Genomic DNA, 17775 nt, shown 5'->3' on the forward strand with positions numbered 1-17775 from the left:
TCTAAGTGAGACGCGCTATAGATAATAGTGTCAGCCGACATAACTGCCAGGGTGTTTGACCTCTGCCGAGGAAACCGGAATACGGAGGAAAGGATGAACAAGTACACGTACAAATTAACACAACAGGTGTCGACTAGTATTGCCGTAGCACCTGTAAGCAATCGGAACTCATCAGAGAGCAAAAACTCTCTAATTGGGAAAATATAGAGGGGAGAATGACGATGCGAAAGAAGCAGAAAGTCAGAGAGAAGAGAGACAGCTGCCGAGAATGACGGTTCTCACGGCAGGGTGAGGCTGGTGCGTCTTAGTCAGCCCGAGCCAGCCGATGAGTCGCCCCTGCGCCACAGTTCCCGGCTAAGGTGTCTCGGGTTGCGGGTGTTTTCGGCCCAATTGCACTACGAGGCATTTCTATTACACATTACACTACAGAGTACTATACCTAGTTATCCATCTGAGATGCTACAATAGAATGACATGGTGAATGTATCGTTGTTATTCCCTTATGTACTATCGAGGTGATCAAATCCAGTAATAGGGACAGTGGAATTAAAATAGCTAGTCTAACTATAGTCTGTTAGATCCTAAGATATGTCGCTCTTAAGCAAATCTTGACGACGTGTGGGGTGGATTTATTAGCTATTGTAGGAAAGATAAAATCTTATAAATTGTGTAGGCTAGCATAGTGTCTCTTGTGTCCGCATAGCACTTCCCATATTCACAGTCTGACTCCAACTGCCCTTATGAAATCGGACAGCCAAGGCCTCACCCTGCAGAAGAAGTATGAGTGACGTTGGTTTATGTATATACTCGTGAGTCGAAGCTATATCCCCTCTTTTATACTGTTTGGTATTACCTAGGTATATCTCAATTATTATTAACATCTACCACTGCTATATGCCGCAAAGTCAAAATAAGTGCAAATAAAAACACGGGGAAGACGGAGAAGGCGAAAAAAGACGGTGACAGACGCTAGAGATTCATGAAATCGTGAAGGAACATAACAATGCGGGAGGGACATATGCATGAGAAGTACAAGTAAATGTATATCTAAGCAGGAAAATGCTGTAGGGGCAATCACAAAACATTAAGCCGCTGAGTACCGCTGATCGGAACTTCTTCCGCGTCTTCTGCAAACACTGCCGGTCCGGTGATTCCACTGACCGGGGGATCGGTAGGTCGACCAGCTAGAGCCAGCGGGGAAGCAGTTCGGGGATGACTATGACAATCATCATGGCAAAACCCAACAGCACTCGCCGGACCCTCATCAGGACTGAACGGGATTGGACTTGCTTCAGAGGCACCAGTAAAACTGCCCCGGTGAGGGGAGGATATCGGATGCGGGGGTGGTGGGCTGCCCGCACTGCTTCGCAGGCTACCATTGCTTCCACCCCAAGCGCCGCGTCGCAGTTTCATCAGCGCGCTTAGAGAGAGCTCGTCGTCGATATTGCCCATGTCGACGAGCTGTGCTAATCCGGGGCTTGCTTGGGATGGGTTGGATGTTGTTCCGTGGGCCTTGAGCGAGATCATAGAGTTGCGGGTGCTCCACTCACTTCTTTCGGTGATAGGGGTGAGGCTAGGCTCTTGGAATTTGCCCCGGCTGCTGTGACTGCGGCTGACGCCTTCGACCCGTCGCGGGCCAAAGTATCCACCATTCGTCAGTTCGGAGTTGCAGGTGCTATCTGCTTGTGCGTAGAAGCCAAATTCTTGGCCGTAGAAGCCCTCGTCGTCATTCTCGAGGGCTTCTGCGTTGGCCGCGGCTACTATTGCATCGTCGAAATATGCGTCGTCCGTGTCATCGTAAATTAGATCATCGTCGAAGACGTCTTCAAAAGCCATGGCGTCAGCACCCTGACTGAGACGGCTGTCGTCAGATACTAGACCCGGTTGCGTGTCTACTGTCTGTGCTGTGTGGGCTATACTGTCTTGACCTTGAGATCTTTCACTCATGCTGACAGTCCGGTCAAGACGACTGTTGTGTGCGGCTTCGTTGGCCGCAAAAGCCAAGGCATTATGCAGGATATCCAAGTTTTGTTCGGTCAGCACACCACCATGGGCCCGAGCAGGGCCCATATTAGGTATTGGCTCTCCAAGAGGACCACGCTTGACCGAGCCTGTCACCCGGTAATCACTGGCCACGCTGGGCATGTGCTTGAGACCCTGGTCCCCAGTATCTGCCGCAGTGCTTTCTTTGTCCAGGGACGAGTCGTCGCCTGGTACCGTGGTTTCCGCTGGCGGCGGTGCCACAGGCTTTCGTTCGTATAGATGACTGGTTACATCATCGAATATTGATTCATCGAATCCTCCGTCTTGGTCGTTAATATTAAGATCACCAAATTCTCCATCATCGAAGTAAAGATCATCCTCGTCGAGGATTGGCGGTAATTGATTGTTGGCGGCGGGGATTTGAGGATTGACTGCTGGAGGTGCCACCGGCTTTCTCTCATATAGATGGCTTGTCTCATCATCAAATATAGATTCATCGAATCCCCCGTCTTGGTCATTGTTGTTGAGGTCTCCAAATTCTCCATCATCAAAGTAAAGATCATCCTCATCGAGGGTCGGCGGTTGTTGAGTACTGGCAGCGGGAACCTGAGGATTGGCAGCAGGAACAATGCTGCTAGCCACGGGAAGTGGTTGCTCCTGGGACTGTGGTTGAGCACAGTGAGTCTCAGTCGGTGTAGCCTCATACTGGCTAGAGACATAACCAGAATTGTCCGTAACACCAGGCGGTGCAGAAGTGACAGGGCTTGCCACCACCGGCGACAATTCCGCAATAGCCCAAGACTTGAGCTCTCCATTGATGTTGCGAGAAAGAGGTAGATCATCGAAATCATCATCGTCTGCATCGACATTGACTCCCGGGATCTTTTCTTCCAGGCCATCCAAGTCGTCCAGCATATCGTTATCGAAGTCCTCATCGAAGTCATCAAAGTATCCATCTTCGACCTTGCGAGCAGCTTCTTTCGCTTTATGCTTTTCTTCCAGTAGCTTTTCTTGCACGGAGGATTCCACTCCGCTCATATCAAAGCTAAATCGCGAGGCATTGCTCTTAAGATGTCTTGGTAGACCGGAAGGGTTGAATGGCACATTTGGAATCGTATCTTCGTCGGCTGTCCCTTGATATTGGGATTCCTTGGGAGGGTCTGCCTTTGGTGGACTTGGAGGAGGCTCTGGGGCTTCTTGTTCTGGCTGTTCCACAGGCTCATTGATTTCTTCAGGCAAATGAGAAGGCAAGTTCCTAGCAAAGGCCGGTACTGACTTTTCATATCCAATCTGAGATTGGTTCGTCAATAGCGAAGACTGAAGGTATCCCTTGTTCTCGACCTGTAGCACATTCTGATCCTCAAAATGCTCTTTAAACACAGGTGAATGATCACTGTGTCGTTTTGTCTGGTCATTCCAGCGACCACCCTTAGGAATATGAGAAGGAGACGGTTCCTGCAGATTGGAAATAACCCCATCTTGCTGTGCAGAGACATTTCTGCGAGGTCGTGGAGCTGAGAAATCATGAACAATATTCCCACGAATTCGAGGATCATAATCATCCGGCATGGCAGGCACGTTCCGATTATTGAGCCTAGGTTCCTCTGCCCTCGAACTAACGATCTGCGACGAGCGCCGACGCGCAAGAAGAGACATAGGATTTAAAAGATGAAGCATCGCCTTGCCAGACTTGTGGTGGGCATTGGTACTCTCCACGGGCACATCCCGATCTCGATCCCCAATACGGCGAAGAGCCGCGCCTCCCTCCACCCTGAAATCTTTATCTTTCTGCGGCACGGTTTGTTTATCAGCCGGCGAGTCATCGGGCGACGTCCTGAATCGAAAATGGCTCGACCCCGGAGCGGCAGTTGGCGATCGTTTCTGCTTTCCAAAGGACCGACGGAATGGCGAGTTTGATTTGGAGTTCGACTCCCCATCTCCTTGATCAGACCGGAGACCCGAAACAGACACTTGGGAATCATTCGCTTGCGACGTGAAGGTTTCTCCTTCCCATTCCCCGGGGCTCGAGTGAGGACGGTTCTCCCTATCGTATGACGGCGACGGAACGGCAAGAGTGAGGGAGGAAGATAGCGGCGCGGCCGACGAGGTGATGGTTAGCTTGGACGCATCGATGTCCAGCGGCGACTCGATCGAGGAAGGGGCATCCTGTGAGGGGTAACCGAAGGACGTGGTGAGGGTCGGGGTATCTGGAATTTCTGGGAGCTGAGGAGGACTGCTGATCGGACTGCCATTCGCCCCTTTGGAAGGTGAGCTCGCTGGTAAAGCGGGTGATATGATCGAGCGCCGGTGATCGCGGCGCCAGTATGAGAAGACAGTAGACGGCGGCATGGTGCTTAAGCCCCCACGCCAGGTTGAGCCGTGAGGATTATAAGGGGGCGTGATGGTCCATTGCAGTCTTTCCTGCTGAGGGGTGTCGACAGAGAGTCCTCTCACATACCACTGACAGGACCGTGGGGCGTGCAGAACCCACTTTGAGCTTCAAGCAGAGCTAATAGCTAATAGGCTGGCTCGAAGTGACGCTGGAATGATGCTTAAAATTACGAGGAATTGAGGAAGATGCAAGTAACTAATTTTAGGTTACACTATCTCAAGCTGCCTCGTGTCCTGCGCGCCTGGACCCATCTCCAATATCACGTCACATACTCGACTACATTTGAATTGGATCACTAACATGCCTTAACTAAATTGTACATAATATTCTAGTTGGATATCCTTCAAAATCAAAAACGCTCAATATGCTATGCAAATAGGCAGAAATCGAAGTGCTTGAATGCCGCATTTCAGCGGATGCTTTGCCTCCAACGATCAATCACAGAGACCTGGGCAGGGTCAATTGGCTGTCCAGCCATGTTCACGGTAGGTCCACACCCTTGAGGCATGGCATATCCCATCCCATTCATACTCATGGTATGTTGGGTGGGATAGCCGGCGTGGGACTTGGGATATCCGTATTGCTGAGCCATCGGGTAGGCTTGGGGAATCCCATACCCCGTGCTTGGTGGGAACTGCTGCATGGACATCCGATTGCCGTACTGAGACATGCCAGGTCGCTGATTTAGAATATCATGGGATGAATACCGGTGGAGTTGGGCTGGACGACCCTGCGTAAGAGCAGCCATGCTCCGGCGTACGCGCGGGTCCTTTGTCGGCCCAGGTTGGGCACCGCCCTCCTTTTGGAGTCGACTACGTCGCTGCGCAAGAGTCTCCTCCTCATTGTTCTCCGGATCAGCTGGAGTTTCTTTGGCAGCAATGCCAGCCCGAGTATCAATTTCTGCCATTAAATCGCTGGCGAACTTGCTTTCCGAGCGGTTGTGTCCCTTCAGTCGTTGGAGCCGCTCGGCCAGAGTTTCAGTCTCGAGCTCATCACCACTCTCAGCAGCAGGCTCAGGTGGTTCAGCGGTGTAGACTTTCTCGGCTCCGTACACCGTAGCAGGGCGTCTCTCCGGCTGCGGGATGGGTTCACCCCGTAGCCTAGCTCGACGTGAGCTCAGAGGTTCATTTTCCTCCTGTTGCCGCTTCTCCATCAAGCCAAGTGGTCGATCCTCGTCGTCCGGGTTTGGCCTTTCGGGGTACAGCATAGCCAGGGGAACATCTTCATCTTCATCGCGGCCTTCCCAGGCCAGTGCGACGGGACGCTGCCGCCGTTTGTCACTCTGCTTTTGGGCCATTTCGTCCATTTCGAGCAGAGTGGTTTGCATGCCATGGTAAGGCATGGGGACCGCGGTGCGGCGTCGGTGTGCCAGCTCATGTTTTCGCAACTCGAGTTCAGCGATAAGGGTATTTGGTGGGCCAACATAGTCAAGCTCCTCTTCATCTTCGTCGTCCTCTTCTTCACCCTCACCCTCCGTAGACTGCTCGCCACTTTCAGAGTCAGTCGCCTCTGATCGCGAATCGTCGTGTTCATCATGGGCTCTGTCGGAATCGTGTCCAGCCTGTGACCCATGGCCCATGGTAAGTGCATCACCCTGCTCATCCGCATTGTTGGTGCTAAGAGGCTGACCCATGGTGTTCCGTGAGAGGCGGTTTGCTTTCCGCCCAGTCAAGTCCTTGAAAAGAGTCTTTCGCTTGGATTTCGCGTAGACGTTTGAGCCAATATTACCAGCGTAGGGGTGATCAGTAAAAGCTGACACTGGTGCATTTGCGGAAGCGTCGAGAATGCTCTCCAGCGTCGCGACAGCGGACTGCTGCTTGACCTCTACTTGCAGGGACGTGCTGGGCTGATCAAAGAACACGCTCGCACGGAGGTGAGGCGGCACTTTCGTTTGGCGTTTGTCGGGTTGCTCGTCGTTTGGTTTGTCCTTGTCAGCGCCGGGTACTACCGCAGTCGACTTTCGATCCTGAGCGACGATGGCGGCAGCAACCTCCGCACGCCGTTTGTCGTGTGCTGTATTGGTCTTGCGCGATAATTTGGGTGGGAGGTTCAGCATACGCGGGACAGGGGCTGGATAATAAACCATATTCTCTCCCGCTTGCGGCTGTTTGTATGAGTCCGGATTCCTGGCCAAAGGCGGATGGTTTAAGGGGACCTGGCGCATAGACTCGGCCCTATCCAATGGTGTGAAATGGACGCCATCGAAATCGGTGAACAGTGTGCGGGCCTGTTGGTAGGTGTCGTTGGATGCGACCGAGGCGCGTCGCTCCAGCTCTGCGGGGACTTGTTGCGGAGCATATTGGTCGTGGTGATAGTCACTTTGAGGGTAGAAAAGGGGTTGTGGAGGAGGAAGCCTAGGCAGCGAGGGAAATTCGTCCACCTCGTGTGCAGGTTCACCGTCATCGGGCTCAGAGAGCCGCGCCAGACGAGACCCCGATATGGAGCGCTGACGCGCAGGGGACACATTCGACCCATGAGCGGAGGAAATAGTGCCCGTCGGTGAGAATGCACCATTCCGGAGATTTATGGAATTTGACGCGGAACTGCATGAGCGCTTCTTCTGCGCCAGGTCCATTCGACGGATCTCGCTGCCGATGCCCGCTGAGCTCGAGCTCAGCCGCTCCGCACTTTGCTCCAAGCGCTCTACATTTCCAATGTAAGCACCTTGTATCGACTGAAGATCCGGGGTAGGGTGGCTGAGAGGCACGGAAATGTCGCTGCATGCACTGCGGAGCGGCGGTTCGGGGGAGGAATGTTGCGCGACAGCCGTATCGAGCGGAGGAATGCGGCGGAGGCTGTTGGATCGCTCGGGGGAAGGATCGGCGTCATAGTCATCGTCCTCCACCACATCGTAGCTGGTAGAAGTCATGGAACGGATCATAGAACCCAAAGGGCCAAAGCTGGAGTTGTCGGTGGTTTTCGCGATTTCTAGGTGGCTTCCTCCTCCGATGTGATCAGTGTCAAGCGGGAGCTGCTCAAATGCATGACCATGAGCAGGCGAGGGGCTGCGTGATGCAGAAGCGGATGAGTTCGAAGCCACCTCGTGGTCGATCTGAGCGACGGCGTTGTACGCCATGATAAAAGATTTGGTCACCGGCTATCCATCCAGACCAGTTCGGATTGGGCGAAACCACGATCAAGAATACCAGGGATGCAAGACAAAGAAGAAAAAAGAAAGGGGATACGAGAGAGGCGAAAACATGGGAAGCCGGGTAAGGAAATGTCTCTCAGGTTTAAGGTCTGGGCCGACTCTAATTTTGGAAGTTTGACCGTCGTACACACAATAATTGGAATGTTAAAAACAAGGAATCAAACAGACTAAGCCACTTAAGGGGCCTCAGCGTGTCTGTCTCGGTCTTCTCTCCACCATGGAGAGTCTTGGCATTAACTTATAGATATTCGATCTATACAACTGGCGAACATCCCTGAATATAAAGCCAAAACTAATCTTACTGCCTGCACGCGACCTGGATGCATTTACACAGGCAAACGCTTCCCATATGCAATTCCCAATATGCAACACCAGGGGGATTGGTCTGACCACACCCTCGATCCCGAACCAATCAAACCCTAAAATGATATCGCAAAGCCTGCTTTGACTACATCATTACAGCTCGCATTTGACGAATCAGAAAATTCTGGGGAGGACGGTTAAGCATGATTGTGGCCCGTGGAAGCAATCCGCACACTTTAATATAACTCTATTGTGAGATAGGCTTTCAAGGGTAACTAATTCTCTTCCTTATCGTGATATGTCTAAGTCATTTTACAGAGTACTTTAACTTTACTTTTCAGATGTATATTTTGCTGTCCCTTCTGAGCTTTATTATACATTGTGTTCCCGACTAACAAGACTAGTACAAGACACCTGTAAGCCCCCTATATCAAAGCGTATCAATATTAGCAGAGGTGAACCACGATACCAACCAGGCTGCAATTGCCGTGACCCGGCTAGACTCGAGGTCGCATGACTATTTGCCTTCTCATGCAGGTAGCCGGTATCAAGCGGTCGTGCATATTTAGCTCACTCTATGCGCTTATCCATATCTACTGGGCCTAGAGCTTCGGTCTACTGCATTTCTTTGAGCACAAACCTCTAATGAGCGAGTCAATGAAAACACCCGGTCCCGGTGCCCGCCAAGAATGTCGCCAGCACACTCCAAACGAAACACCCACATTTCTCTTTCGGCCATGACCTAGTGCCTTATATGTATGGCCTAGGATCTCATGTGGTCCTTTTGCAGATCTGGCACAGCGATATTGCGGGGAGATATACTTCTCCACTGATAGACATGATCGTCGGTAGATGCTGAGTCGTGCACAGGCACGGTCGCCTTCCATCAGAATCCTAGGAGAACTACGTGTAAACCCCAGAGGCAGTATTGGGTACAATCTCTTGTCGGGCAACCGCAACACGCAGCACAATCCGACTCCACAACCCAATGATTGTCTTCCCCGGAAAAATAAGCTTATTTTCGTGATAGGCCGGCCACGTGTCGACCATACATATGCACTGTGATTCAACTTGGTAGATTATCGCTGGTTCATCGCTCTTCGATTAGTCTTCAAAACACCAGCGGAATGTTCTGGCGCATTAATCTGCTCATATTCGACGCATGGCTGCAGTTGAGCTATTTACCGACCCCTGCACAAAGTACGGAATACTTCGTATAAAAACCGGGCTTACCCAGGATATTTTTCTGACGACATCATCAAAAATCAGCCTACATCCGATAAAAAGGAACTACCCTGAAGTGACTCTGAACTACCAAAACCGATGTCTGGTGTGCTTATGACCCCCCCGCTACGCAATCATCTAATTCCCCGTTAACATCACCCCCAGAACTCCCGCCAGACCCCAACCCTCTTCGCATAGGAGTAGTCCTATTCTCAGGATTCCAAGCCATAGACGTCTTCGGCCCAGTAGACTGTCTAAATGTCCTCTCGCGGAGCCACAGCCTAACATTGTCCCTCCTATCTTCAACCCTGGACCCAGTAACAACAAAAGCACCAATATCCCCCATGGCCCTCGGCCAAAGCCTGGTCCCAACACACACATTCGCCGCAGCCCCGACTCTCGACCTCCTCCTCGTCCCAGGCGGTCTAGGCACGCGCGTCCCGTGCCCAGAAATTTCAGATGCAATCGCCTATATCCGTGCTACATATCCCAGCTTGAAATACCTGGTTACGGTATGTACGGGCTCGATACTTGCTTCGCAGGCTGGGGTTTTGGATGGGAAGAGGGCTACGACTAATAAGATGGCTTGGGCGACTACGGTGGCTTATCCGGATGTTCGGTGGGTTCCCCGTGCTAGGTGGGTTGTTGATGGTAATGTTTGGAGCTCTTCGGGGGTTAGTGCTGGGATTGATGTTACTCTTGCTTGGATTGGGGATGTTTATGGGGAGGAGGTGGCGAGGGGAATTGCTAATGGGATGGAGTATACTCGTCATGAGGATTCTCGGTTTGATCCTTTTGCTGAATTGTATGGACTTTGAGGGTATCATGGGTATAGACCGTTGTGCTCTTCTGGGTAGACCCTAGACCATAATTTCTAAGATGTGCGGTATTAATGAACCAATGCACATTTACCAATAACTGGATCTATTCTGATATACTGCAGTTGGTGGTAGTTCGGAGCCCGAACTTTTGGAAATATCAACGATGCAAGATATGAACTAAGCCCAAAGATAACAAACCCCCCCCCCCTTTTTTTTTGGCCCCCTTTTTAAAAACAAGCAACTCCATAAGAAAACGAGAAAAACAACCCCTCAAAAAAAAAAGGTAAAATTCACCCAATAGGCGGTGACTTACAATTAGGGTAATAGTTTGGTTTAGCACGTGACCACGCGTCACACATCAACGCGCCTGACAGTGAACTTTGAGAACAACAAGACATGAACAGTTCAACGTGATACCATGTCCTACTATGATATTGACTCAATCTTGACCGACGCACAAGTATGTCACATGTGGCAATGGGAATTTAGCTACCAAAACAACGAAGGCTAACAGAACCCAGAAACTGCCCTGTACATTCGAGCTCGAGGTACCAGGGCTGGGAATCCTCGAGGGCAACCCAGGCGAAGATGTCTGCATCCTAATTCCTCACCTCACTCTTCAACTAGCTAACTTGTATCCAGATCAAAGCCGGAACCCGGATTGATCTACCATTATGGCTTGGTGAAATGCTCTCGATCGGGTAAGGCCCCCGCCCAACTCATCCTCAAGCATCTACGTGAGAAGTCCACCATCTCTGATGTGATATATACAGAGCACGGCTGGGCACATCCCGTCTAGTCACGCTCGACATGCCCGAAGCGCTCTCAGAGCGGGTGATGAATGCACTAAAGGCAGACCCCCGCACGATCGACCTGCGCGCATTAGCACCGCATTTCTACAATCTCAGCGAACGCATTCTCGAACTCTTCGAAGAAGAAGAGATGGTCGAGGTTCTCGGCGATGTAAGTGGCTATCCCGTATCTTGCATTGAGGCTTGTGTTCAATGTTCTTGACTGGGTTGGCGCTGACGATATGCTAGACATTCAAGAAACGGGCGGCAGAGATTGCAGACCACGCGCACAATTCACGTGGTGCGGTTGGTGATGGAGTTGATTTCCTTCGTGGTTTGGATGAGACTGAGCGACAATGTAAGTTGTGGCCTGTTTAACTTCGGGGGTGTTTTTGGGTGTATGTGATTGCTGACGAGGTTGGGTAGTGTTCCGGGCTGCTCATGATCGAGCTAAGGATATGCGGATTTGGTCTGGAGAGGCGAAGCGGAAATGATAACGTTAGGGTTTGTGATACATGTAGGGCAATTTTCTCATGGACTGAGCTGTGCTCGTCTGTGGGGGGTTTGATAGATACACTTTATTTTAACTCTGTTCAGTTTGATTATTTACCCTTGTAGGCTGCTGGCGTAGGACAGCATTGTGGTTCATCCTACTTTACTTCATCCATCCACTTCCAAGGTTGAGTACTAGACAGTGCTTGTAGATGATTGGAATACTAGAGCAATATATGAAACTTTTCACAGGATGTCTAAGTGGATATGAGCATGGTTCCTCATTTTAAGATTTGTGACGTGGTGGATTATTGTCAAAGTTGACAGATGAAACCCAAACGGACGACACATCCAAAAGTCTGGGAAGAGTGGAGACGCCACGCGAGCCGCGAACTGGGATTACCATGGACACAGGGATCGCCTGGGAAGTATACAGTTATAGTAAACACTTCTTCCCCAGTAATTAAACGTTAAATGTCCAGACCAAAATGTGGCTGATAACTAAATTAAAGGGGATCCGTAACGATAAATTAATGAGGTCACTTCCTCTTGCAGGGATTAAACTGATCGTTTCAAAGCCGAGAATAGTATTGGCTTCCTATTTCGCCACTCAGACAACCAAAGACCAAACGCCCCTCAGAGTAAGGGAAAGCTGAGACGGGTTTGTCCCAGGGACACCATCCGATTGGCGACTCTGATGTCAGGAACACTTAGCGTACTTAGCGTACTTAGCGTATGCAAAGTGATCGCCAGCCTAAATCTAGCAGGGGGCTGGGAGCAAAAAATTGAGACGCCTTTTCCATTCCAAACCTCCATTCTTCCATTATTCCATACTTCCATTCTTCCATTCCTTACCTTTTTAATTTCCAAAGCCCTGGATAATAATCCAAACAATAACAATCCGGGGAGACTTAAGGGCCTGTTAGCCGAGATTGACTGGTCACAATCTGTTTGCATCCCCTCGCTTCATTCGCCCCCCTCCGCAAGTCTCGACAACCTCCCTTGGATCTCCCTTGACTCTGGCCCTAGAGACTTCATAGTCTCCACAAGTTCCACGGACCTGCTTCTGATTGCTTCTCGGCTGCAACATATCTGCATCCCTCACATTGTGCTGCCGGCTGGTCACCCACCCCATCTGATCATCCAATACATTGTCTAGCGACCGCCCAATTGGCGTCAAGTCTCCGAGATACATTGAATCTTCCGATGCGGCTGGATTGTTGCTGCGGTACCCACTGATTGGCCTGGACGCCGCTGTGCCGTGTCCAATCTGGTGCTTGCTCGGCACGTCAACTATGCACGGTACCTGCAAATTATGTCTGCAGCTATGATGGAAGGGACAACTCAAACGTCCTCGGCTGCTGGACAGCCCACTCCTTCACAATCTCGTCCTTCGCACTCTCGCCCTGCAGTATATCATAGCAAACCTGCACCTTCGAAGCGCATTGTCTCCAAAGATCATTCCCAGTGTTAGTGATATCTCATTCCGTTCCTAGTCGTCTGGAGTTGCCACATCATATCCAAGCTGACCTTCCTCCAGATCCGTCTGAACGTCCGCAACACCCATCACTTTTTCGTGTGAAGGGCCGAGACAATATGTTCACTCCGCCTCGAATGAGTGCCGAGGTGTCGTGGCTGGGAGACCAGTCTCCGGCTCTCTCTGGCCCAAGGACCCCTTCTCGCTCATGTGGTATGCCGCCATGTTCAGTTTCATGCTCTCAATCACAGAATGCTGATTCTAGGTGATATAGAAACGCCTGAACCTGGCACTCCTACATTGGTGAATCCCGCGTCTGCTTTATTGCAGGATCTTCTCAAGGAACAACGCGCGCATCGGAGCTCCCGAGGCCCCAGTTCAGACCAATGGGAAGACGCTCCTCGAACTCCAGAGGGAACTCGAACACAGGACGACACTGGATCCGAAAAGGCGCGAAAGGTAAATGATGTCTGTAATGCTGGCTTGAAAAAGCCAAAAGAGATGGGCATTCGGGAAATGGATCAGGTATGTTGCAAAATTGGAGATCGATGGGCGTGGGCTCATCAATTTGCAGTATGTTTCGAAAATGAACAAACTGAACTTCGATTTGAAACTCGAAGTCTTTTATCGCGCCCAACAGATGAGTGTCCTCGAAAAGAAAGTGGAGCGAATGGAGGAGATGGAGGAGGAACTTGCCCGAATGCACGACCTGGAAGCTGAAGTTGAGGAGCTTCGCTCCACCGACAAGGAGAACCAGAAACTGCGAGAATCCAACGAGCAACTCCGCAGCGAGCTTGACAAGCGAGACATAGCAGTTACCGAGGCCGTCGAGCTCATCTGCCAATTGGAATCGAAGATTGATGTGCTGGAGAATGGCGGACGAGGCTCAAGAATGAGCATGTCACGGCCAGTGACCGCCGATGGGCCCGGAGTCTCGACCCCCAAGGCCCGGACTATGATTGAGATTCCAGAAAGGACCTCGTCGAAACGAAACTCCAGTACGATTAGTCTTCCGAGACGGCAAACTTCATCTGAACTGCGGAAACTTTCGAAAGCGCCGTCATTCCTCCGAGCAGGTAACAAGAGCACTGCAACTCTACGAAGCCTTTATGAACCCGAGGAAAACCAATCGCGCTCGGTATCGAGTCGACTTACCAAGTCAAACAGCTTCAACACGATGACGGAGATCGAGCCCGAATCGCCCAGATTGAGTGTTCTCAGTGAATGCAGTGAGCTGGATCCGTTTGGCACACCAACGAGATGGGACCATTTCGATCGGCTTGAAATCCCAGTTCGGAAAGCACCTTCAACCACAGGCAGCCTGGATAGCTACGTCGCTCCTGCGGAACTGGAAGAAAGTAAAGAGGGCCGGATTGATCGCTGGATGCAGTCAAGAGAGGATATGTCCCAGACTATTATCACGAGGCGCAGGAACAGGGCATCGTGTGATGCCTCCAAGGCCGCTCTCCCTAGCCTTACAGCAGATCTATACTCTCAGAGGCCTCGCGGACGTGGACGATTGGATGCATCGCTTTTCGGAGGCGTCAGACTTCCTCCTACTCCTGACACCATGAGCACAACATATGCTATCGGCACAAACCGCTCAAACGGCAGCATTGCAGCCAGAAGAAGCCCGCAAGTTGAGCACGATATGTGCTTCCCTGGTAGACGGCTGGATCGTCCACGCTCAGCAGATGAAATGACCGCAAGTCGCCCAAGCTTCGATGGGAGTGAGGTCACCGACAGCATGCAGATCAATTGCAGTGATACTCCACGCCTTAGCCAAATGACTCTTGAATCACCTACTATTCTGCCCGCCTTCAACACTGTCTCTTCCAAAGCTAGCGAGCTTCTTGGACCTGGAAGCCCTAACAACCCTGTTATTGAAAGCTTTGCAGGTCTACACCAAAGCACACCGAAGCAAGCATCGACTCCTACCATCAAACGCATCCGCAGCCCAGTCAAGGCCATGACACCAGAACCCCAGTCAAAGGACGAGGCATCACCACCACTGACACCACAAGACTGGGTCGCAGCCGCAAAGCAAGGCCCACGCTCCCGGAAAGAAAAGTCGCGTGCCACAGGACTCGAAATCCAAGAGACACAGTTATCGCCTGGCAAGGCAACTATAAACCAAGCCGCCTCTCACGACACCAGCAGCATAATCTCAGCCATAAGCAGCGAGCCTGAAGTCCCAGGCATCCCAACGCTAGACATGAACACCCTCGACATCCTCGAACAACCCCTGGAACTCCCCCAAGCCGAATGCCAACCAGAGCCCGAATCCCGTCGACGCCTAAGCTTCCGGCCCCCATTCTTTAGCCGCTCAAGCAACAACGGCCCACGATCCCTCCAAGCATCCCCAATCCCAAATGACCTCGACGAAGACGACGAAGACGGAGCTCCATCACCCATAATCCCTAAAACAAGAACTATGGGCGGTGTATCGCGCAGACCAATGTCTCAAATCCTCATTGATTCAAATGATCTATACAACAACAAATCCCTACCTTTACCTCGCGACGGACCAACCTACGCCCGACCCCAAACCTTTCGCTCAAACGGCCTCCCACCCTCCTTCACAGAATCAGCACTAAACAGCCACACAACCTCAGCCACGATCTCCGGCCGCCCGTCTACATCCCACGGTCCCGGTCTAGCGACAGAGCACAAACGTCGTAGCTCGCTCGGTATCTTCGGCTGGATGAAGGGGAAAGCCCTCTCTAGTGCTGGTACCGATAAATCGGCTGATACAGCGAAAGAACCGCGCACGCTTTCTAGATTGATGTATGAGAGTGGTGATGGAGCTGGAGAGAGTCGTGCCTTGACGCCTGATTCGTTTGATGCGCCTACTACTTTTGTAAGGCCGCATTCTGAGATGGAGATTCTTCATGGGGATTATGGGAGGAGGCCTAGGTATATGGGGCGCAGGGCGAGGAGGGGGTAGGGTTTGTTTGTTGGGATTTCATATCGTCTCTGGATATTGTTTGGTTATGCTGCTGGCTCGATCGTTATTTTCTTTATTTTCTGCACAACTTATGCTTTTTATTTTTGTATTATATGATACCCCAGTTTGTCTATATATCATCAGCAGAAACGGCAGCGGCATGGCTATTTTATCTCTCGTTCTTGATTTATGCTTGGTTGTCGATTTTCTTTTCCATCGTTCTGAATTATGCGGATCATGTCTGGCTATTTTGCATTATTGGGAAGTTCTCAAATGGGGGTTTTATATTCATCCTGCTGGCGGGATCATATTGAAGTGGAGTTCATAATGGTTCATGTTCTGTTTTGAAATGAAATGCCATGGTTACTGGAATGACTGACTTGGTTTATATTGCTCTAGCTGTTTATTTATCGTCTACTCTCCGTCTATTTGAGCTTATATTTTTCTTATACCTGTCAGACTTGAAGCCTGGTATGGAGTAGATCTTCTAGGTAACGTATATCAAAAATTCAATGTCAATTTAGATTTCATCCAGTCAAATTAAGCCCACATGAGAGACCGCACGTTTGTTTCCTCATTCCACATTAGTCCAAACTCCAATGCACTTTTTTTATCGCTTTCCAAAACACCAAAGATATATATGTACAGCAACCAAATATGGCATAGCATGGCATAACATAGCCACCAAAAAGCACAAAAGAACCAAACTAATACCACCCATTCCCCTTCTCCCCCAATTTCTTCTTCTTAGGATTCAACGAAAGAACCCGCTGCCCAGGCAACGTATCAGCAGTAAAAGCAGCCTCAAAAATACTAGCAATACCCCGCTTAGAATAATGTTCAAAAGAATCATAATCCCCATTAGTCCCATTAATAGCCCCCCACTCGATCCCACCAGGTGTGGTCCCATCACCCAGATCCGTCCAGCGCGTCACAACAATAGCTTGCTTGAACCTTCCATCCGTCCGGTCCTCACATAGTTTAACCTCAATCAAATATTCAGTCGGACACTCCGGACACCGCCGCATAGGCCGACAAAACCCACAAAGCGTCGTCAACGCATTCGGATCGAAGATCTGACCGGCTATGCGATCTTTCACGCGGTGCTCGAGACCCTGTAACCCGCCCGTCTGCCGTACTTTCGGGATGTGGTCTAGTGCACATTTACAGGCGGGCATTAGCTCGCCGTCGCGCCAGTGCGCGCAGGCTGAGAAGTATGGCCAGTAATCTTCGCGGCTGTAGAGGAGGATGCGCATGGCCGACGGGGTTAGGCCTGGCGCGGCGAATGTTTGGCTTGTTACGCGCATTAGGAGGTGGCCATCGTGGATGTGGAAGCGGGTGGCGTGCGACCAGTCGTCGCGTTGCCAGCGTCGGCCTAGGGTGTCTGGTGTTAGGCCGTAGCGGGGGCCGTAGCGGTGGTTGCGCATGGTGAGTTGGACGAAGGTGAAGGGGAGAAGGCGGCCGTGGGTTATGCGATGGCGGGGTGGGGGATTGCCTGTGTTTCTGGCGTTTGGGCACTTGAACAGCGGGTTTAGGACGTGGGAGGGTTTGAGGCGTTCTGTTCCTTCTTGCGTGCGGCGGTGGTAGATTGCACAGGGGATGCAGAGGAGGTGGTGGGGGAGGGTGTTGTCGATGCCGGAGAGGAAGGTGAGTTTGTAGGTTAGGTTTGAGGGGTGGTCGAGGCGCATGAAGTGTTTGGGTCCGAGGTGTCGGTATAGGGTTATGCTAGCGATTGCGAGGCTGGCTGCTTCCGCTGGGTTTAGGTATGATGCTATTTCGGCCCATAGATTTGATGGGAGGCTGGCTATGTCGCCTTCGCCTGGTGGTCGGTGGTCGTTGTATTCGTATGCTGAGCCGGTGTTGCCGTTTAAATCGAGTGTTCCCAGGGAATGGATGATCTCGGTGTAATCTTGTCGCTCGCCCAATTGGGTATCCACTGCAGCGTGCAATTCCTTGTATTTGAGTCTGTGGGCGTGCAATGGCGCTAATTCTGGCATCGGAGGTGCTTCATCGACACTGGAGCGTGCGGCCAGCCGCAGGTCTGTAGTCGATCTGCTGCCCTTGCGGAGAGTTTGACGCGACTTCTTGGGACGTAAGGCATTGTTGAAGAAGGACTTGAAGCCATGCTTCTGCCCAGGACTTTCTGCTGACATGCTGGAGGTGTTGTGAAGAAGTGCAAATGGCGCGGAGTTCT

General features: G+C 51.1%; 6 protein-coding genes across 6 annotated transcripts; 3 read left to right on the forward strand and 3 right to left on the reverse strand.

Moving 5' to 3' along the window:
- Positions 1 to 1074: 1074 nt before the first annotated feature.
- PENARI_c028G08485 (uncharacterized protein) lies at positions 1075 to 4332 on the reverse strand (the record flags this gene model as incomplete). The annotated part of the gene is made up of 1 exon (XM_022636222.1): positions 1075 to 4332. The coding sequence occupies one exon, from the start codon at positions 4330 to 4332 to the stop codon at positions 1075 to 1077; it is 3258 nt and encodes a 1085-aa protein (XP_022483937.1).
- A 452-nt stretch (positions 4333 to 4784) lies between these two features.
- PENARI_c028G02674 (uncharacterized protein) lies at positions 4785 to 7451 on the reverse strand (the record flags this gene model as incomplete). The annotated part of the gene is made up of 1 exon (XM_022636176.1): positions 4785 to 7451. One exon carries the CDS (start codon positions 7449 to 7451, stop codon positions 4785 to 4787), a length of 2667 nt encoding a protein of 888 aa, XP_022483950.1.
- Positions 7452 to 9397: 1946 nt separating this feature from the next.
- PENARI_c028G07961 (DJ-1/PfpI family protein) lies at positions 9398 to 9871 on the forward strand (the record flags this gene model as incomplete). Its single annotated transcript, XM_022636219.1, has 1 exon — positions 9398 to 9871. One exon carries the CDS (start codon positions 9398 to 9400, stop codon positions 9869 to 9871), a length of 474 nt encoding a protein of 157 aa, XP_022483976.1.
- A 421-nt stretch (positions 9872 to 10292) lies between these two features.
- On the forward strand, positions 10293 to 11159 carry psf3 (DNA replication protein PSF3; the record flags this gene model as incomplete). The annotated part of the gene is made up of 6 exons (XM_022636174.1): positions 10293 to 10334; positions 10396 to 10464; positions 10517 to 10575; positions 10648 to 10837; positions 10915 to 11023; positions 11092 to 11159. 6 exons carry the CDS (start codon positions 10293 to 10295, stop codon positions 11157 to 11159), a joined length of 537 nt encoding a protein of 178 aa, XP_022483930.1.
- A 1313-nt stretch (positions 11160 to 12472) lies between these two features.
- Positions 12473 to 15581, forward strand: PENARI_c028G12110 (uncharacterized protein; the record flags this gene model as incomplete). The annotated part of the gene is made up of 4 exons (XM_022636253.1): positions 12473 to 12626; positions 12698 to 12847; positions 12909 to 13159; positions 13209 to 15581. The coding sequence occupies 4 exons, from the start codon at positions 12473 to 12475 to the stop codon at positions 15579 to 15581; spliced, it is 2928 nt and encodes a 975-aa protein (XP_022483968.1).
- Positions 15582 to 16288: 707 nt separating this feature from the next.
- PENARI_c028G04578 (uncharacterized protein) lies at positions 16289 to 17734 on the reverse strand (the record flags this gene model as incomplete). Its single annotated transcript, XM_022636193.1, has 1 exon — positions 16289 to 17734. One exon carries the CDS (start codon positions 17732 to 17734, stop codon positions 16289 to 16291), a length of 1446 nt encoding a protein of 481 aa, XP_022483902.1.
- Positions 17735 to 17775: the final 41 nt, after the last annotated feature.

This window comes from Penicillium arizonense (assembly GCF_001773325.1).
Source record: "Penicillium arizonense strain CBS 141311 chromosome Unknown PENARI_contig028, whole genome shotgun sequence".
NCBI classification, from domain to species: domain Eukaryota; kingdom Fungi; phylum Ascomycota; class Eurotiomycetes; order Eurotiales; family Aspergillaceae; genus Penicillium; species Penicillium arizonense.